The 17,664-nt window shown below is 41.4% G+C and overlaps 1 protein-coding gene across 1 annotated transcript in view; it reads right to left on the reverse strand.

Moving 5' to 3' along the window:
- Positions 1-17,664, reverse strand: part of PLEKHG7 (pleckstrin homology and RhoGEF domain containing G7) — a 70,583-nt gene that overhangs the window by 23,858 nt on the left and 29,061 nt on the right. The window contains exons 6-10 of the mRNA XM_036760713.1: positions 16,308-16,451; positions 12,835-12,930; positions 10,439-10,540; positions 7,956-8,069; positions 3,517-3,691 (exon numbers count right to left, since the gene is read on the reverse strand). Coding sequence (XP_036616608.1) covers positions 3,517-3,691; positions 7,956-8,069; positions 10,439-10,540; positions 12,835-12,930; positions 16,308-16,451 — 631 coding nt within the window. The remainder of the gene's footprint in view (positions 1-3,516; positions 3,692-7,955; positions 8,070-10,438; positions 10,541-12,834; positions 12,931-16,307; positions 16,452-17,664) is intronic.

Consider the following 17,664-nt stretch of genomic DNA (forward strand, 5'->3'; position numbering starts at 1 on the left):
AGTAACAGCAACTTTGCATAGCAGCTAATTGGGGAACTTTGGAGAGCTATATCCCATTGGAATACTCCTGAGAGAGACTAACAAACATATAATGCACTTAGCATAAATCACTCAGAATGTCTTCATTTTATTCAGAATTTACCATTATGGAAAATAGAAATGAGGATGCAAGCCATTATCTTGTTTGGTTCAATTCAAATTATTTTTACTCAATAAATATTTCTTAATGGTCTACAATGTTCAGAATCCCATTCTAGGCACTGGGATAGGCACAGAATCTAGTTAGGACATGGCACATACAAACTAGAAGGGTATAAGACTCAATTGTTTAGAATATATAATATTACCCAAGTTTATTAGAGAGCTATAAAACACACATTTATACAGAGGAGTATATTACATGGCAGCTAGGTAGTATAGAGATCACCAGCCATGAAGTCAGGAGGAGGACCTGAGTTCAAATCGATCCTCAGACATTTACTAACTGTGTGACCCTGGGCAAATCACCTAACCCTGATTGCCTCCAAAAGAAGAAAGAAAGAGAAAAGAAACATAAGGAGCTATGCTCACCCGAATCAATTATGTCGTCACTGAATAGCTCTTCTCTGCTCTGAATGTCCTCCTTCAATGGCCAAAGAAACCTCTTTTTTGTTAGCTGATAGGGTCCAAGGGTCTCATTTGATTCCAACTCTGGGTACATGACCAGCCTGCCTGCTTAGCCTATGTTAAGGACCATTTCCTAGATGAGGTGGCATTTGATTTGGGCTTTGAAGAAAAAGGAGGAACTCATTCCATCCACGCAATCATTGAACGTTGGAGCTGGAATTTTAGAGTGCATCTCTTTTAACTTCCTGTATATTTTTGTTGTGCACAGATAGGGACACTGAGGCCCATGGAGGTCAAACGACTTTCTCTAAGTCCTAGAACAAATCAATACCAGAGCCAGAACATGACATCCAGGTCTTCACGCTCCCAAAATAGTGTTATCGAGTCAGAACTGGAAGGGATCTTAGAGGTTTTCAAGTCTGATCCTCTCATTTTGCAGATAAGGAAACTGAGGTCAAGTGGTTTGGCCAAGATCACACAGGTAACAAGGGTCAGAAACTAGATTCGAACTCAGGTCCTCCATCTCCAAATTCAGCTTTCTCTCCACCATATCTCATTTTCTCTTAAGGGAACAGCATGAGCAAAGGCAGAATCAGTCAATTAATCATTCAATCAGCAAACATCTATTGAGTGAGTGCCTATACCGTGTCCTGCTGCTGTATTAGGGGCATTTGAGGTAGACAACCAATCAACCAATAAATAGTAAGCACCTACTATAATGGTGTGCTAAGCCTCAGATACATCATTGGTCAATTAATCAATATGAGTTTTGTAAGTACCTACTATGTGCCAGGTAGTGTGCTAAGCCTTAGATACATGATTAGCCAATCAATAAGCATTTATTAAGCACCTACTATATGCCAGGCCACTGTGCTAAGTCTTAGACACCATTACTCAGTAAGTATTTATCAGGCACCTACTACGTGCAGCTACTATGCTAACCCTTAGATACATTATTAATTAATCAATCAATAGGCATTTATTAAGCACCTACTATGTGCCAGGCACTGTGCTTAGACTTAGTTAAGTCTTAGGTAAAATAGGGTCCATGCCATGAGATATATTTATGGGGAAGAGAGAGTAGTTGAGTTTGTCTCGAATATAGATGCTGAGAAGGGAGTGTAGTCTGAGAAAGGGAGGGCAGCTCTAGGTTACGAATGTATTTGGGTGTCTTGGATGGTTAGTTCACATCCTGAGACTTTAGTCAAGGGTAAACCAGGATTTGAAATTGTTTGCATGCCAGTCCTGGATTGTATGACCTAAGCAAAATGACAAAGCAGGCTATATCCCCAGGAAGAGCTCTTGATTCTTACTGGCTTTGCAGGGTTTGCACTTGGAAGTTATAAACAAAGTACCGTCAATCCTCTGGGAAGTGATGCTTTTCCTGCTTCCATTCACATCTGAAAATCTGAGTTGAGGATCAAACCATCTGGCTAATGTGGTGCCTGAGCTCTTATGGGGTTAGAGAGGATGTGACTCAGGCCCATTGTTCTAAGCATCTTTGATTCATAAGGAGATCAAACTTCCATCCAAGTTTCCTAGCTCCAAGGAATTCCCCTGCTTGAAATGACCCCCAAGTCACTGGCTTTCTCTTGTAGGGAAAGTGAGCTCAAGAGCCAGGATTCGGTTCCCTGCCTCAGAAAGTAGCAGTCTAGAGCCATGGAAATAGAGTTCTGGGCTTAGAACTGGGAAGACCTGGATTCAAATCATCCCTCAAACACTTACTCCCTTTGCCTCCTTGAGCTTCTGTTATTTCCTCTGAAAAAATGGAGAGCATGCTATCTGGAGTCCATTGGAGTACAGCTCTAGAGACAGAAGGAAACTCAAGGATCTTTAAATGCAACCCCTTCATTTTACACATGAAGAAACTGAGGCCCATTGAAGTCAAAGGCATATACTTAAGATGGGAAGGGACCTCAAAGGCCATCTAGTCTAACCCCTTCATTTTAGTCATGAGGAAAATGAGATCCATGGTGGTCAAAGTCATAGCCTTAAGGTGAGAAGGTACTTGTGTTGTATGAAAAGTTTGAGAGATATAGTTTCTGGGTAAGTAACAGTCATTTTGTTAATTATGGCTAGAAGATAAATAATAAAAGGGTCATTTGGCTGTCTTTCTGAAACCAAAGATGGATTATATTGGGTTCTTGATGCTTATATGCTCTTGCAAGAGTGAGTTTTCCCAATAGGCATCAATTAACTCTGATTGGTTAACAAATAATGAGAAGAATGAATATTATAATGAGAGGTAGACCTAGTTCAATCAGAGTCTAGGGGACCTAACTTTGATTGTGTCACTTACTGTCAGACCATCTCCAGCCTTGAGCAATCTAGACAAAGTATCTAACCCCTCCCCCCATTCCCAAAACTGAGTAGAACACAGTGGGCTGGAATTCACTCAGATTACATTTGTAAAGTTTTTCTAGTCAGGTGGGCAACTACTCCATCTAGATATGATGGTCTAAGTGGGGTAAATTTTGGGGGCAAAGTTGGAGATCTCTTTGAAAGACTGGACTTTAAGTGAGGAAGTAGGAAAAAGGAAAAAGACCCCAGATCTCCTCAATAATTGATTATTTAATAATCATTTCCTTCGGACTTCAAAGACCATCTAGTCCAACCCTATCATTCTACAGATGGAAAACTTGAGGCCCATAGAGATCAAAGTCATAGACTTACAATGGGAAGGGACTTCAAAGACCACCTAGCCCAATCCCTTTATTTTACAGAAGGGTAAACTGAGGGTCAGGGAGATGTGATTTACTCAAGGTCCCATAGATAGTAAATGGTAAGAGTCAGAATTTTTATTCAAGTCTGCTCATTCTAAATATGGGGGGTCCTTCCTTGGTAATTCTCTTCCACCCAGCCCTACAGAGCTCAAGCAGTTTCCTGTTAGCACAAGCCCCTGGTACTTACGAATTGCCTTCTCCACTTTTTCCTTGAGGGAGTAGATGGTAATTTTCTCCCTGGCGTCGGTACTCCTTCTCCAGATGTTTTTCAGGAGCAGCGGGTACCTGGTCAGCCGGTGCAGGGGAGTCACCAGCAGTTCAGGGAGGTGGAGTCGTTTGCACTGATCATGCCTTTCACACCACTGCAGAAGACAAAGTGGGGAGGGCAGCTGATCAGAACATCCCTTCCCTGCCTGGCCGCACCTGGAAGAAGCTCTTTGGAGCCCCCGCTGACTGAAGGGGAACAGGAGGAACTTCTAGCTTTTATCTGCTCTAAGAGTATCTTAGCATCTACAGGTCCCTCTTTGTGTTATTCTAGAAAGATTAGCAGGTCATAGGATGCTAGAGCTGGAGGGGACCTCAGAGGCTGTCTACTCTAATGTCTTCATTTGACAGATGAGGAAACTTAGACCTGGAGAAGTGACTCAGCCAAATTCACACTGGTCATAAATGAGAGCTGGGACTTCACCCTCCATCTTCTGAACTCAAAGTTACTGTTCTTTCCCCCTCGCCAACTGCCTTGCAAAAATGCACAATACCTGCTGAATGAATATTGCGTGAATCAAATTGAGTTATTCTCCTCAAGCATCTCTTTGTAGCTGTGGTCACTTCCTGAAGCAGATGAGAAGGCCCCCAGAGTATGTGACCCTGGATCATGACTCCAGTTGGCCATGTCCTAGGGGCACAGCTAGGGATGCCAAGACTGATGAATTGGTATTTAGATCAAATATGAGAATGAGCGTTCACCTCTCCCAATTTAATTGCTCTAAAATAGGATAAAAATGCTTTCTTGGATCTACATGTCAGTTGGCCATTTCTGTGCCAGTCAATGTGCTATGCGCTAGGTATACAAAGAGAGTAGAAACAAAAACAAAATACTCCTCTCCCTCAAGATGCTTACATTCTAATGGAGGAGACAACATGTAAACAAACAAACGAATCAATGTATATATATGTATATATATATGCATGCATACATATATATATATGTATATATATATTTATATATACACACACATACACACAGAGTGGCTGGAAGGTAATCTCAGAGGGAAGGCCCTAGTAGTAGGGGGGATGGGGTGGCAGTGAAGGAGACTAGGGAAGGCTTTCTGCAGAAGGTGGGATCTGAGTGACCTTGAAATATTACAAAAGAAACTGAGAGAAAATGAGGAGGGACAGCATTCCAGGCATGGGAGACAGCCCAAGAACAATACATTCCTCTGTAATGAAATCCTGGGTGGGCTCAGATCCCTACATCTGCTATGGATGCAGGGCTCATATAAATTAACACTATATTGTAGATGTAAACAAATGACTTTATTCCTTCCATCCTGTTGTTGTTTAGTCCCTTTTTAGTCATATCTGAGTTTTTGTGACCCCATTTGGGGTTTTCTTGGCAGAGATATTGGAATGGTTTGCCATTTCCTTCTCCAGCTCCTTTTACAGATGAGGAAACTGAGGCAAACAGGGTGAAGTGACTTGCCCAGGGTCAGACAGCTAGTAAGTGTCTGAGACTAGATTTGAACTCAGGAAGATGAGCCTTCCTGACTCAAGGCCTGGCGCTCTAAGGTTTTCAAAGCCCTTTACAGATGTTATCTTATTTGATCTTTACAATAATCTGTGAGGAAGGTGTTATTATCATCCCTGTCTTATAGATGGTTAAGTTATCTGCCCTGGGACACATCATTAATAAGTGTCTAAAGTAGGGTTTGAATCCTCCTCAGCCCTTCTGTGATACTTCTCCAACTGGACATTAACTAGTTCATAGATTGGGCCCCCAGAGCTGCCACTAAGGTATTGGCAATGTTACCCATAATCCTCCTATCACATCTCTACCCTCCTCACCTCCTCTAAAATCCTATGGATGGGGAATAGAGAAGCCACCTTTTCATATTGTCACAAGCTCTGGGCTTCCCTCCTCTGAAAGAAACAGAATAAAATGTAACGAGGGTTGGGTTCAAATGGACTCGATGGCCTCTAACGGCCCTTCCAGCTCTAAATCTGTCATCCTGTGATCCTTGGAGACCCCACAATAGCTAGCTTTCAAGGAGATTTGGAAATCAGTTGAGGGTGGGGGGCTTGTTCAATGAGGCTCTCAACCCTGGCTTGGAAGGTTGAGCAAATGCTGCACTCTAGCAGCCAAACCAAGGAGAGAATTTTGTCGGCAGGATGATGTCATTTCTAATTTGGGAAACTCTAATGGCCTTGGTTGGAGCTGTCAAGTCCTTGAAATGCTGTGAATGTGAAGGAAGGAAGGGTCTGGTTTCTTCCTGAGGTCTCTCCTCTTGTGGCTCCATGAATCCACAGAGGGTTTCTCAGCACATCAATAGCTCAACAAATGGCAGAAGACTTTCTCCCTCCCTCCCCTCAAGTCTCCAAGGTGATTTTTTGGCAAAGGCTTTCTAGCAGCTGCAGGGGAGGGTTGCTTTTTTTTTTCTGGAAAGCATTGGATCACTCCTCCTCCTGTCTGCCCTCCCTTCCCCACCTCCATCCCCACTCCTAGAATGAAACCCAACAAAAGGCCTTTGACCCAGCACTGGCAAACCACTCTGTAAACTTAGAGAAAATATAGGGGAAATGAAGCCAGAGAATGTCAACCTTCAGATCTTTTGTTGTTTGGTTGTTTCAGTCGTGTCTGACTCTTTGTGACCCCGTCTGGGGTTTTCTTGGTAAAGGTACTGGAATGGTTTGCTATTTCCATCTCCTGCCCATTTTACAGATGAGGAAACCAAGGGAAACAGGGTGAAATGACTGGCTAGGGTCACACAGCTAGTAAGTGTCTGAGGCTGGATTTGAACTGAGGAAGATCTTCTTGACTCCAGGCCCAGCACTCTATCCACTATGGCACCATCTAGCTGCCCCTAAAAGTTTCAGGTCTACTATTCCACAAAGTCTAACCATTGTTAGTAGGAAACAGTCTTCCCCTAATGTTCTGGAACCCTTATTTGGAAAAGCAAACAGGGAAGGAAGCAGCAAGCCAAGAGAGTAAGATACTCCTAGGACCAGGTCCCTGCCCATTCCCCTGAACTTGGCCTCAGTGTCTCCTGGTTTCTTCCCTGCCTAACCATTCTTCTGGGGATCCCAATATTCAGTTGCCCAGATTGCACTTGGAATCATTTGCCTGTTCAAACCCACACTTTTGGAGACCCAGTTAGGTAACAAGCATTTATTAAGTACTTATTAGGTGCCAGGCACTATGATAAATATTGGGGATATAAAGAAAGTACATAGCCACATTCTCAAAGTGTTCACATTTGAATGAGGGAGACAACATGCAAAAAAAAAAAACTTGACTCATACAAGGTACAGACAGAGAAGATGGAAGGCAATCTAAGAGGGGAAGGCACTGAGTTGGGGAGACCAGGAGAGGAATCTTGCAGAAGATGAGATTTAAGCTGTCTTGAAGGAGTCCAGGAAAATGGGGAGGAAGATCACTGTAGGCCCCTTAGATCTGGATTCTCTCTGCTCAGTTGTGCATTTACCACATCTTCAATATACTCTGTCCTCAGATGTAATTCTGGCCTTTTCTCCTACCTTCCTGCCCATAGTTCCCAAATGTATCCCCAGACTTATGTAGGGCATTCCAAAGGACTGAAACAAGATAGTCCCTATCAATCAAAATGCATTAATTAAGCACCAACTCTAAATCAGGCAATATGCTCCTTGCTTGATCCTACTAGTTCACTGGAAAGAGTGATAGATTTAGAGTCAAAGGACCTGGGTTTGAACTGGGTTTCCACTTACTGTTTTCCTGGGGAGAGGAAAGGATGGGGGAAGGGGAAGAAGAAGAAAAAAAGGGAAGAAGAGAAAGAGGGAGAGGGGAGAGAGATTGCAGTCTACAATTCAGGAGACAATTTAGATGGTAGTCTCTCCATTGCCTGAGACATCATCAATCCATCCATCCATCCATCCATCCATCCATCCATCCATCCTTCCTTCCTCCCCCTATCCCTCCCTTCCTTTACTTTCCTTTGTTCTTTCTTTCCTCCTCCCTTTCTTCCTCTCTCCCTTCCTTCCTCCCTCCCTTCCTTCCTTCTTGCTTTCCTCTCTCCCTCCCTCCCTCCTTCCTTTCATCCCCTCCCTTCCCTCCTTCATTCCTTTCTCTCTTCTTCCTTCCTTTCCTCCTTCCCTCCATCTCTCCCTTCCTTCCTTTCCTTTCCTTCCTCTCCCCCTCCCTTCCTCCCTTCCTTCCTTCCTGCTTTCCTCTCTCCATCCCTTCCTTCTTTCCTTTCTTTCTCTCCTTCCTTTCTCTTATGGTTTATTGCTGTATTTGGCTTATTTATCTGAATTCCTTTCTCCTCAACTGTAGTAAATATAGTTACAATCAATCCCCATTTTCAGTCAGCCTCAAAGCATCTTAGAACAAGGAAGGAAAATGCAGAAAGAAAAAAATAAAGCTTACATCACCTTTAAATAGATTCCAAAGTCTTCTCTCTGTCGTAAGCTCTCGAGATAGAAGATGGCGGAAGTGTAATTAAGGCAGTAAATCTGGTGGCTCTGACAGAGGCGCCCTCGGAAATGCTGTAAGAGCAAAATGCAGAACCTAAGTTTCAGGAACAAATGATCCATGACAGTGGGAAGGCAGAATCACAGAGTGAACAGAGAACTGGACAGAGAGTCCTGGGTCCAAATCCTGGCTGTGTGACCCTGGGTAACTCCTGGCACCTCTTGATGACTCAAGCAACTTTCTAACCTAGAACCCGGAGAACAGTGGCTAATCTTGCTTACTGGGAGTTCTCTCTGCCAATTAAACCACAAGTCCAAACCAAAGAAAACTCCAAACAACCTGGCCCTCAGATTCAAATGGCTATATAAATCAGTTCTTTCCTTATATGAACTGATGCTGAGTGAAGTGAGCAGAACCAGAAGAACATTTTTCACAGTAACAGCGACATTGTGCCATGGCTAGCTTTGATAGACTTATCTCTGCTTAGCAATGCAGGGATCTAAGACAACTCCGTATGACTCATGATGGAAAATGTCATCCACATCCAGAAAAAGAACTTTGGAGTCTAAATGTAGGTCGAAGCATACAATTTGTGCTCTGTCTCTCTCTCTCTCCCTCCCTCCCTCCTTCCCTCCCTCTCTCCTTCCCTCTCTCTCGCTTTCTTATGGTTTCTCCCATTGGTTCTAATTCTTCTTTACAACATGACTAATGTGAAAATTAAAAAAAGAAAAGAAAATATCAATAAACATGGCACTTTACCTTGAAAAAAAAAGTCAGTCCTTCCATTTGCTTAGTAAATGTTTACTTAAGTGTTTGTTATGCTCAAGGCACAATGAGAGAGTCAAGATGGCTAAGTCCTGGCCTGGGGGTTAGGAAGATGAAACTGGCCAGAGTAGGAAGCAGAGAATAGTGAAAACCAACAGAAGCCAGGTTTTAAGCTTGGTGTCATCCCTGTCATCTAAGGAGAGATCAGAGGGTGCTTAATATTTTCCCTCTGTTAACACCATTTTCTCCTGTCTAAAGCTTATTTGCATTTAGTTGTTTGCATGTTGTCTCCCCAGTTATGTGTACAGTGCCTGACACATAGTAGGTGCTTAACAAATGCTTTGACTGACTAACAAAAAGGAAGGGAATTATTATGACTCCAGGATTTTAGTCTACAAACACTTGGGGTCTGAGTAAAGGCAATGGTTTTGAGCAGTTCATAGGATCGCAGATAAAGAGTTGGAAGGGATGTATGGCACCATTGACATTAAGAGTCTTTCATTTTATGGTTAAGAAGACAGAGACCCAGAGAGGTAAGTGGCTTGCCTGTTGTGGAGCATCTGAAGCATTATTCTCATCCAGATCTACTTTACTCCATGTGAAACACTCTGTCCTCTACTACAACCTTGCTGTCTCTGCCCCAAGATCCTTATTTTACAAGACAACATACTCCTAAGTAGCACAACTGGGATCAGAACCCAGGGCCTCTGATTCCCAGTCCAACCAATCATTCAATTAATCACCAAGCATTTATTAAGTACCTACTGTATACCAGGGCTTGTGATTGGCCAGTGCTCTTTCCACTGTCCTAATTGCCTCCAGCTCGTCAAAGAATATTTTTTAAAAAAATAAAATCTTAGGTAAGAACTATATTTAACATTCTTGGGTAGCTAGGTGGCTCAGTGAATAGAGAATCCTACCAGATTCAGGACAGCCTGATTGCAAATCCCACCTCAGATGTTTATATTTACAAGACCCCAGTGAAATCACTCAATTAATCTCTCTGCCTCAGTTTCCTCACCTGTAAAAGAAGGATAATAACTAGCGCATACTTCATAGCATCATGAGGATCAAATGTGATAATATTTATAAAGTGCTTTGCAAACCTTAAATTGCTACATAAATGCTAGCTATTATTATTAAGGATGTGTGTGTGTGTTCTCAGGATTTGCTTAGGAAAAACCAAGAGTATCTTTAAAGGTAGAGTTATGGTTTCTTTTTCTTTTATTTTTTCCTTTTCCTCCTCTACACTAAACAGAACAGCAGAATCACCAGGGGCTTTGATGGATTTGAAGTTATGTTTTGTTTCCCTGGGAGAAGCTGCCACTTTTCTCAGAAGACCAAGTGAACCATGTAATTAGTGAGTTCCAAACTCTTGCCCTGAATATTGTTCAAAATTGAAGTCATTTCATAAACTGAGAGATATTTTTTATAAGCACTCAGATTTGTGTGTTAATAAAATATACCCCAAAGATGCACTCAGTGGGAATGTGAACCTGTCTGCAGATTTCATTTGGTGGTTTTGATTAGGGAGAAGGGGGTGGGGATGGGGTGATTTTTTTCCTACTCTGGAAAAATCCAGGAATATAAACAATTCTCAGGGAAGAGGGGAAGGGTCTACATGGAGACTCCGTTGTGGTAGGGTTGGGGATGTCAAGGCCTTTCTCAGATACTTTACCTTGGAGAGCACAGAGATGAAATCCATGGAGGATGCAGAGCCAGATGAATTTATGTAGTCCTTGATGGTGCTGAAAAAACAGCTCAGGAAGCTGAGACTGACCTGAGGGAAGACAAAGAAATAGACAATGACCTCGACCTTCTCATGACCTGAAGCTCAGGTTCAAGGAATATAAATTCAACGAATGGAAGTAACCCTTCTTGATGGTTCCTGCCAAGACAACAGTGGGTAGTTTTCCACTCCAAGGCATAACGGAGTGATAGAAATCAGCAGTGTTTGATCTTGTATATTTATTTATTTTTAAGTGAAAGATCTATTTTAAGAGAGCTCATTCACTTAGGAATACAGTCTTTTGATGTGTGATGGAAATCTTTGGGATGTGTTTCTAGTTACTTAAATATGGGGATATGGAATAAGCTCAAGAAAAAGGGTAATTAATATAGTCTTGTGTTATGGATTCCATCTCAGAAAACAGAATTCCATGAGACCTGAACACCACAATTCCCTTCTTGCTTTCCTAAATCTCCCCATTCCCAAGATTATAGGGGCAAGGGAGGAGCAGGCATACCCTCTCCTCACAAGCTTTCTAAAACCAACCACTGTTTCCTTAGTATCAGACTCCACTGTCAAATCACAAGACTTAATTATTCAACTGCTCTTATAAATATAAATATTTATAATACTGTTCCCATAGCAATGTATGGGTTTCACATATTGTATATTCAGTGCAAACTCCTTAAGGGTAGGAACTATTTCATTTATGTTTTTATATTCCTAGTATCTAACACAGTCCTTGGCACTTAGTAGGCTCTTGGGCAGGTTGCTGTTATTGTTCAGTCATGTTTGACTCCTCATGTTGACAACCTCAGTTGGGGTTTTCTTGGCAAAGATCCTGGAGTGGTTCCCCATTTCCTTCTTGGCTCATTTTACAGATGAGGAAACTGAGGCAAACAGGGTGAAGTGACTTGCTCAGGGCCACACAGCTAGTGAGTATCTGAGGTTGGATTTGAACTCAGGAAGATGAATCTTTCTGATTTTAGGCCCAGCGTTCTGTGAACTATGGCGCTGCCTACCTACCCCATTGTGTATTAGTTATGGCCAATAAATTTGTTAGCACAATAAACTTTTATTGAGAATCTGCAATATGCAGTGCATTGTGCTGGACAGCTGCCCTCAAGGAGCTTTCATTCGACAGAGGTTATATAACATACATATAGTGTATGTAGCATATAGAAAACTGAGGAGGAAGAGAACCGTGTTATTGTTGTTTAGCTCTTTTCAGTCATGCCCAACTCTTAATACCCCATTTGAGGTTTTCTTGGCAAAGATATTGGGGTAGTTTGCCCTTTCTTTCTCTAGCTCATTTTATAGATGAGGAAACTGAGGCAAACAGGGTTAAGTGACTTACTCAGGATCACACAGCCAGTAAGTGTCTGAAGTCAGATTTGAACTCAGGTCTTCCTGACTCTAGATACAATTCTTTATTCACTGAGCCACTTGGCTGCCCCTCTTAGTCAGGTGTCTAAACTGATAGAGGTCTGGGCCTGGAGTCAGGATGGTGCCTTATTAACTGTGGGACCCTGGGCATGTTAGTGAATTTTTTTTACCCTCTCTGTAATAAGAGGAGGTTAGACTCTCAGTCCCCTTCTAGCTCTATGATCCCATGCAATGATGTGCTGGCTCACTACTTCAACTGGCTCACAAGAGTTGATTTTTACGTTTTCAGTGTGAGCATTTATGTTTCCAAAATTGGCTAATGCTACAACTCAGGGCTTGATTTATTGTTTTGTTGATTGTCTGGACTTAAGGAAGTGATGGAAAAAAAGATAATAATGCGGATTAAACTTAAAATGTGTCGAGTGTATTTTTTCCCTTCAGAGAGCTGGTTGTTAAACATTTACCAGCATATCCTTGTGGCACTCAGCCCCATTGCTTTGCTAGAAGAGATTGGGAATTGTTGGTCATCCCTGTATAATGATGCAGGCTGAAATATTGTTTGTATTTTCTTGTTTTATTTTGTTTTGTTTTGTATTTTGTTTTGTTTTTTAAATAAATGCCTTTAAATTTAAATTAAATCATTTAAATAATTGTTTTTGTAATAATTGCTTTTTGTTGTATAAACTTCTCCCTCCCTTCTTCCTGTCAATAATCCTGCTCTTGCAACAAAGAAAAAAGATTAAACAAGATTTAATCACACATGCCTGCCACATCTTGCAACCGTAGTGCTACACAGTTTCAGGGAAAGAAGAGAGTTGTGGAATGTATTTTAGCTTGCCAGAATTCTATCCATTGGAATGGACAAAAGCTTAACACTTAAAGTAATTTTCATGAGTTGTAACAAATTGTCTTTATGCTGCAGGTTGCCTGGAGTCAATTTTTCCCCATCATTTCCTTACCTGACTTAACTCTTCAAGGTTTGCAAAAAGTCTCCACAAATCCACATCCAGGAGGCATTCATAGTTTTGCAGGTATTTGAGTGTATTCATAAAGACCTAAGAAAAACCCCAGAGAAATGCCCATTATTCCTGCTTTATACATCCAAAGCTTCCCTTTTGAGAGACAGTTGCTCTTCATCTTCCTCTGCATTGCCTTAGAAAATAATTTAGAAGTGTAGTTTTCAGGATTTCAGAAAGATACTGCATTCAAGTGGCCCCTTCTGTCTCATTTCAGCATCATGGAACACATTCGAATGCTACTCTTTGATATGGAGATCTGGATGCTAATGGGGGCTGGCTGATGGTCTTCTCAAGTAAAAAGGGAAGGGATTTTAGGATTTTAGGTCCCTAGCAGATGCCACCTCAGATTTCTTCTTGTATCCATCACTGAGGAAAGTCCAAAGGGAAGAATATAAACTTGCTTTCTCTTCATTCCCTTGCCTATGAACTAGGAAATATCCTCTCTGCATGCCCTACATTTAGAGCTAGAATAGACTTTAAAGATCATTGGTTCCAATCCCCTAATTTTACAGATAAGGAAACTGAGGATCAGAGCCATAACATAATTAGCCCAGGGTCATGACCGCACAGTGGCAAAGTCTGGATTTGAACCCACATCCTTTGACTCCAAATCCCGTTTTCTTTCCATTGTACCAATGCTCAAGGAAATGAATACTAGGGCAAAAATAAGTAACTGCCATATGATTGGCCTTTCAAACAACCAAATATATTTTGTGTATTCATGCGTACTTTATTTCACCCAATTAATGCAATGGGGTATGATAGACCTGGACATGAATTCAATTCCTACCTCTGACACCAAATTTGTGATCATGAGCTACTTAACCTTAATTTCCGTATTTGTAAATGGGATTTATAATGCCTAAAGTACCCATCTCAAAGGGTTATAAGGTTTAAATAAAATAATGAATATAAAATACTTTTGTTGTTGTTTAATCATTTTTTAGTCCCATCTGACTCTTCATGACCATATTTAGGGTTTTCTTGGCAAAAATACTGGAGTGCTTTGCCATTTCCTTCTCCAGATCATTTTACAGATGAGGAATTGAGGCAAACAGGGTTAAATGACTTGCCCAAGGTCACAAAGCTAGGAAGTGCCTCAGGCCACATTTGAACTTAGGTCTTCCTGAATACAGGCCTGGCTCTCTATCCACTGTACCACCCAGCTGACCTACAAAATATTTTATAAAATTTAAAGCACTATGTAAACATTAGCTGTGGGTATTATAATTCAAAGAACATTGGATTTGAAGGGAAAAGATCAGTTTTTAATTTTTTTTTCTACCATGGATAACCTATGTGGTTTTAACCTATGTTAAATGAGAAATTTGAACTAGCTGTCTTCTGAGTTCCATTCCTTTTAATTTAGTGATAAAAGCAAGCTACCTTTCTCTTCTTCTTTCACTCTAATGGGATGCTATACCTTCAAGCAGAAAAAAGAGGAGCCAAATCCTCTGAATTCACTGATCCCTGAATCACACTGTCCCTAAGTCCTGGTGTGCAGTCATAAATCCAGCCCTTTATGTACTGGCAGGGATAAGAAAGAAAAAGATAAGAAGGACTTCTTTCTTCTCCTTCCCCTCCCCCGTCTCCTTTAGGCCTCTATTACAAATGAGCTTGTGGAGATTTCTATTGAATACTTCTCTGAATGAAATGCATGACAGCTGTCATTGTTTCACAACAAAGTTCTTCGTAAAGTTTGAGTTTTTATTGCACAGTATAACGGAAATAGCACTGGATTTGGAGTCAGGGCCTGGGTCCAAATCCCAGCTTGGCTAGTTAGCCCTCTGTGATATTGGGCAAGTCACTTTTGTTTCTTGGATCTCCAGTTTCTTCATCTGTAAGATGGAGGGGTTGGACTAGATGCCTTCAAAAGTCCCCATTGGAATGAAAAAAGGAGGCAGTTTGGTACAGTAGAAAGAACTTTGGAATTAGAGACACAGACTTAAGTTTGAGGCTTAGTGAGTCCACTCACACCACATTTGGCCCTAGACAAGTTTCTTCACCTTTCTGGGTCTCAGTTCCTCATCTGTAAAATGAGGTTATTTAGACGGGGTGACCTCTAATGTCCTTTCCAGCTATAATATTCTATTGCAGTAAGATAAAAGATGAAAAAGACCAAACTTTTTTTTTCTCTCCCAAAGACTCCATCAACATCACCTTGAGGAAACATGGAACAGTAGAAAGTATTGGATTTTGATTCGAAGGACTTGGGTTCCAGTTCCAGCACTCTTACTTACTTCATGTGGGACCCAAAGTAAGTCACTGACCTCCTCAGAACTCAGTATCCCTTTCCTGTAAAATGAGGGAATTAAACCAGATAACTTCAAAGGTTATTCCAGCCTTAGATCTAGGATGTTATCATTGCTTTCCTCTTCATATTAATGATATAACACTTTGATTTTTACAAAGTTTTCTAAATACATTAGCTCCTTTGGTACCAATAGTAAGCCTGGGATGTAGGTAGGTATTGTAGGTATTATTATCCCCACTTTATAGATGAGGAAGCTGAGGCTCCAAGTGGTACTTATTGTTTACAGCATATGACATTCTATTTCCTTTCTCCATGCTTTAGCCCAGGCTGATCCGCCTGCATTTTACCTCTTAAATCCTTAGGGATAGACCTAGACCTATAATGTCATTGGGATAGGGAACTCCTGGAAGAGGAAACTTCCTTTACAATTTACAGCCTCAGAGAGTTACTTCGGGGGCTTAGGTTAAATGACTTGGCCAGGAATACACAGTCAGTCTGTGTCAGAGGAAACCAGATCTTCCTCATTCTGGGGCCAGATTTCTAATCTCTATGCCACACTGCTTCAAATATCTCTTTGATTTCAAGGCTTAGATTATGTAATTTCTTACAAAGAATTGTCTTTGATTTCCTCAGCTGAGAATAGTTAACAATTACATGATGCTTTAAAGTTCTCAAGAGGCTTTGCAAATCTTAGCTCATTTGATCCTCACAACAACCGTGGGAGGTAGGTGCCATTATTATCTCCATCTTGCAGATGAAGAAACTGAGGCAGGCATAGATTAAGTGACTTGCTCAGGCTCACACAGTTAGTAAGTGTCTGAGGTTGGATTTGAACTCAAGTCTTCCCCAACTCCAGGGCTAGTGCTCCATCCACTGCACCAACCGACTGCAGTTAGAATTCTCTCCTCAAAATTACTCCGTATTGAGTTTCTGTATTTTACATTTACCAACCTGAGTTGTGTACCCCCATGTAATGTGAGTTCCTAAGTTCAGAAAATGTTTTATTCCTATCACTTCATGTGGTGCCATGCACACTGTAGGCACCATAAATCCTCTCCAGATTTAATGAAATTACCTAACTTTCTGTAATAGCAAAACTGACTCCCAAGGAGCAAAATGAACATTTTGAATTTGTTAATGAAGCAAAATAGAGCATTACCATCTTAAGAACTAGCAAGTGGTCTAAATAATAGGTGCATTCACTGGTGAAGAGTTCCCACACAGCTTCCTGCTGCTTTCTCAAGTCTGGTGGCTCACTAGGAAGCTTTTCATGTCTTTCCAGAACTTCTTCCCAGGTCTTATCCTATACATGATGAGAAAAAAAGAAGAAAAGTCTTTCATTTCACCTGGTTGACATGACTTGTTGCTATTTTGGGGTGGCAGTGGTGGGGATCCTGGAGGTGCAGGGGACATGCAAGAATACGCCAACAGACAACAGAAGGAGTTCTGGAGCTAGAGAGAGTGAGTTCAAACCCTGCCTCTGATACTTATCCCCTGTGTGACCTTGGGTAAATCAATCTCCCAGAGCTTTGGTTTCCTCATCTGGAAAATGAAAGTTGGATTGGGTGGTTTCTAAGGTTCCTTTCAACTCTAGAGCTATGGTCTATGATCGCCTTTTTCTCACTGATGGCTCTCAGTATTGCTTATCAATTTATTTCCTGTAACACAAAGGGCAAATTGTTGTTCAGTCATTCTTCAGCTATATAGCAGAATGCCTGGCCCGTGTTCTACTCAGACATTTGAGTCAAGTCTGACTCTCTGTGACCCCATTTGGGATTTTCTTGGTAAGGATACTGGACTGGTTTGCCATTTCCTTCTCCAGCTCATTTTACAGATGAGAAAATTGAGGCAAACAGGGTTAAGTGACTTGCTCAGGGTCACACAGCTAGGAAGTGTCTGAGGCTAGATTTGAACTCAGGAAGATGAGTCTTCCTGACTCCAGACTTGGACCTCTATCCATTGTGACATCCCTTTAAATCAAATGTAGTAGGTGCTTAATAAATGCCTGGCCCCTCCCTCCCTTTCCCTCTACTTTTCATAGAATTAGCACATAATATATTTTTGCTGAGTTGAGAAGAGTAGTTGAGTTTTTAATGGTACTACTTACCACATCTGAGCTACATGGTTTACTTTGGTTTTGGACTGAACTGGCAAATTTTATTGGTATAGGGAACTCTTCTATCAATGCAGATCACCTTAGAGTCTTAGAGAGTTGCCTGGGAGTATAGAGATGCTAAGCCATTTATGCTGACTTTTAAAGTGAAAGTGAATTGAATTAATTTTGTTTTGAGGTCTCTACCTGTGTTCTCAGGAGCCTCTTCATGGCCTGGTTACAGTCCTGCATTCTTGAAGTCTATGCAATCATAACTTAAATACTGCAGAACGTTTCCAACTGGTGGGCCTTCAGGTATGAGTCTGATAATGGTCCCAGTATGTCAACCACCTGAAGATCAGGCTAGGTAAGAACAGAGACACTCATTGCCAAGGACGACAGGAGGTTGGTGAATTTCTTTGGC

Source organism: Trichosurus vulpecula, chromosome 5 (genome assembly GCF_011100635.1).
Source record: "Trichosurus vulpecula isolate mTriVul1 chromosome 5, mTriVul1.pri, whole genome shotgun sequence".
Taxonomy (NCBI): domain Eukaryota; kingdom Metazoa; phylum Chordata; class Mammalia; order Diprotodontia; family Phalangeridae; genus Trichosurus; species Trichosurus vulpecula.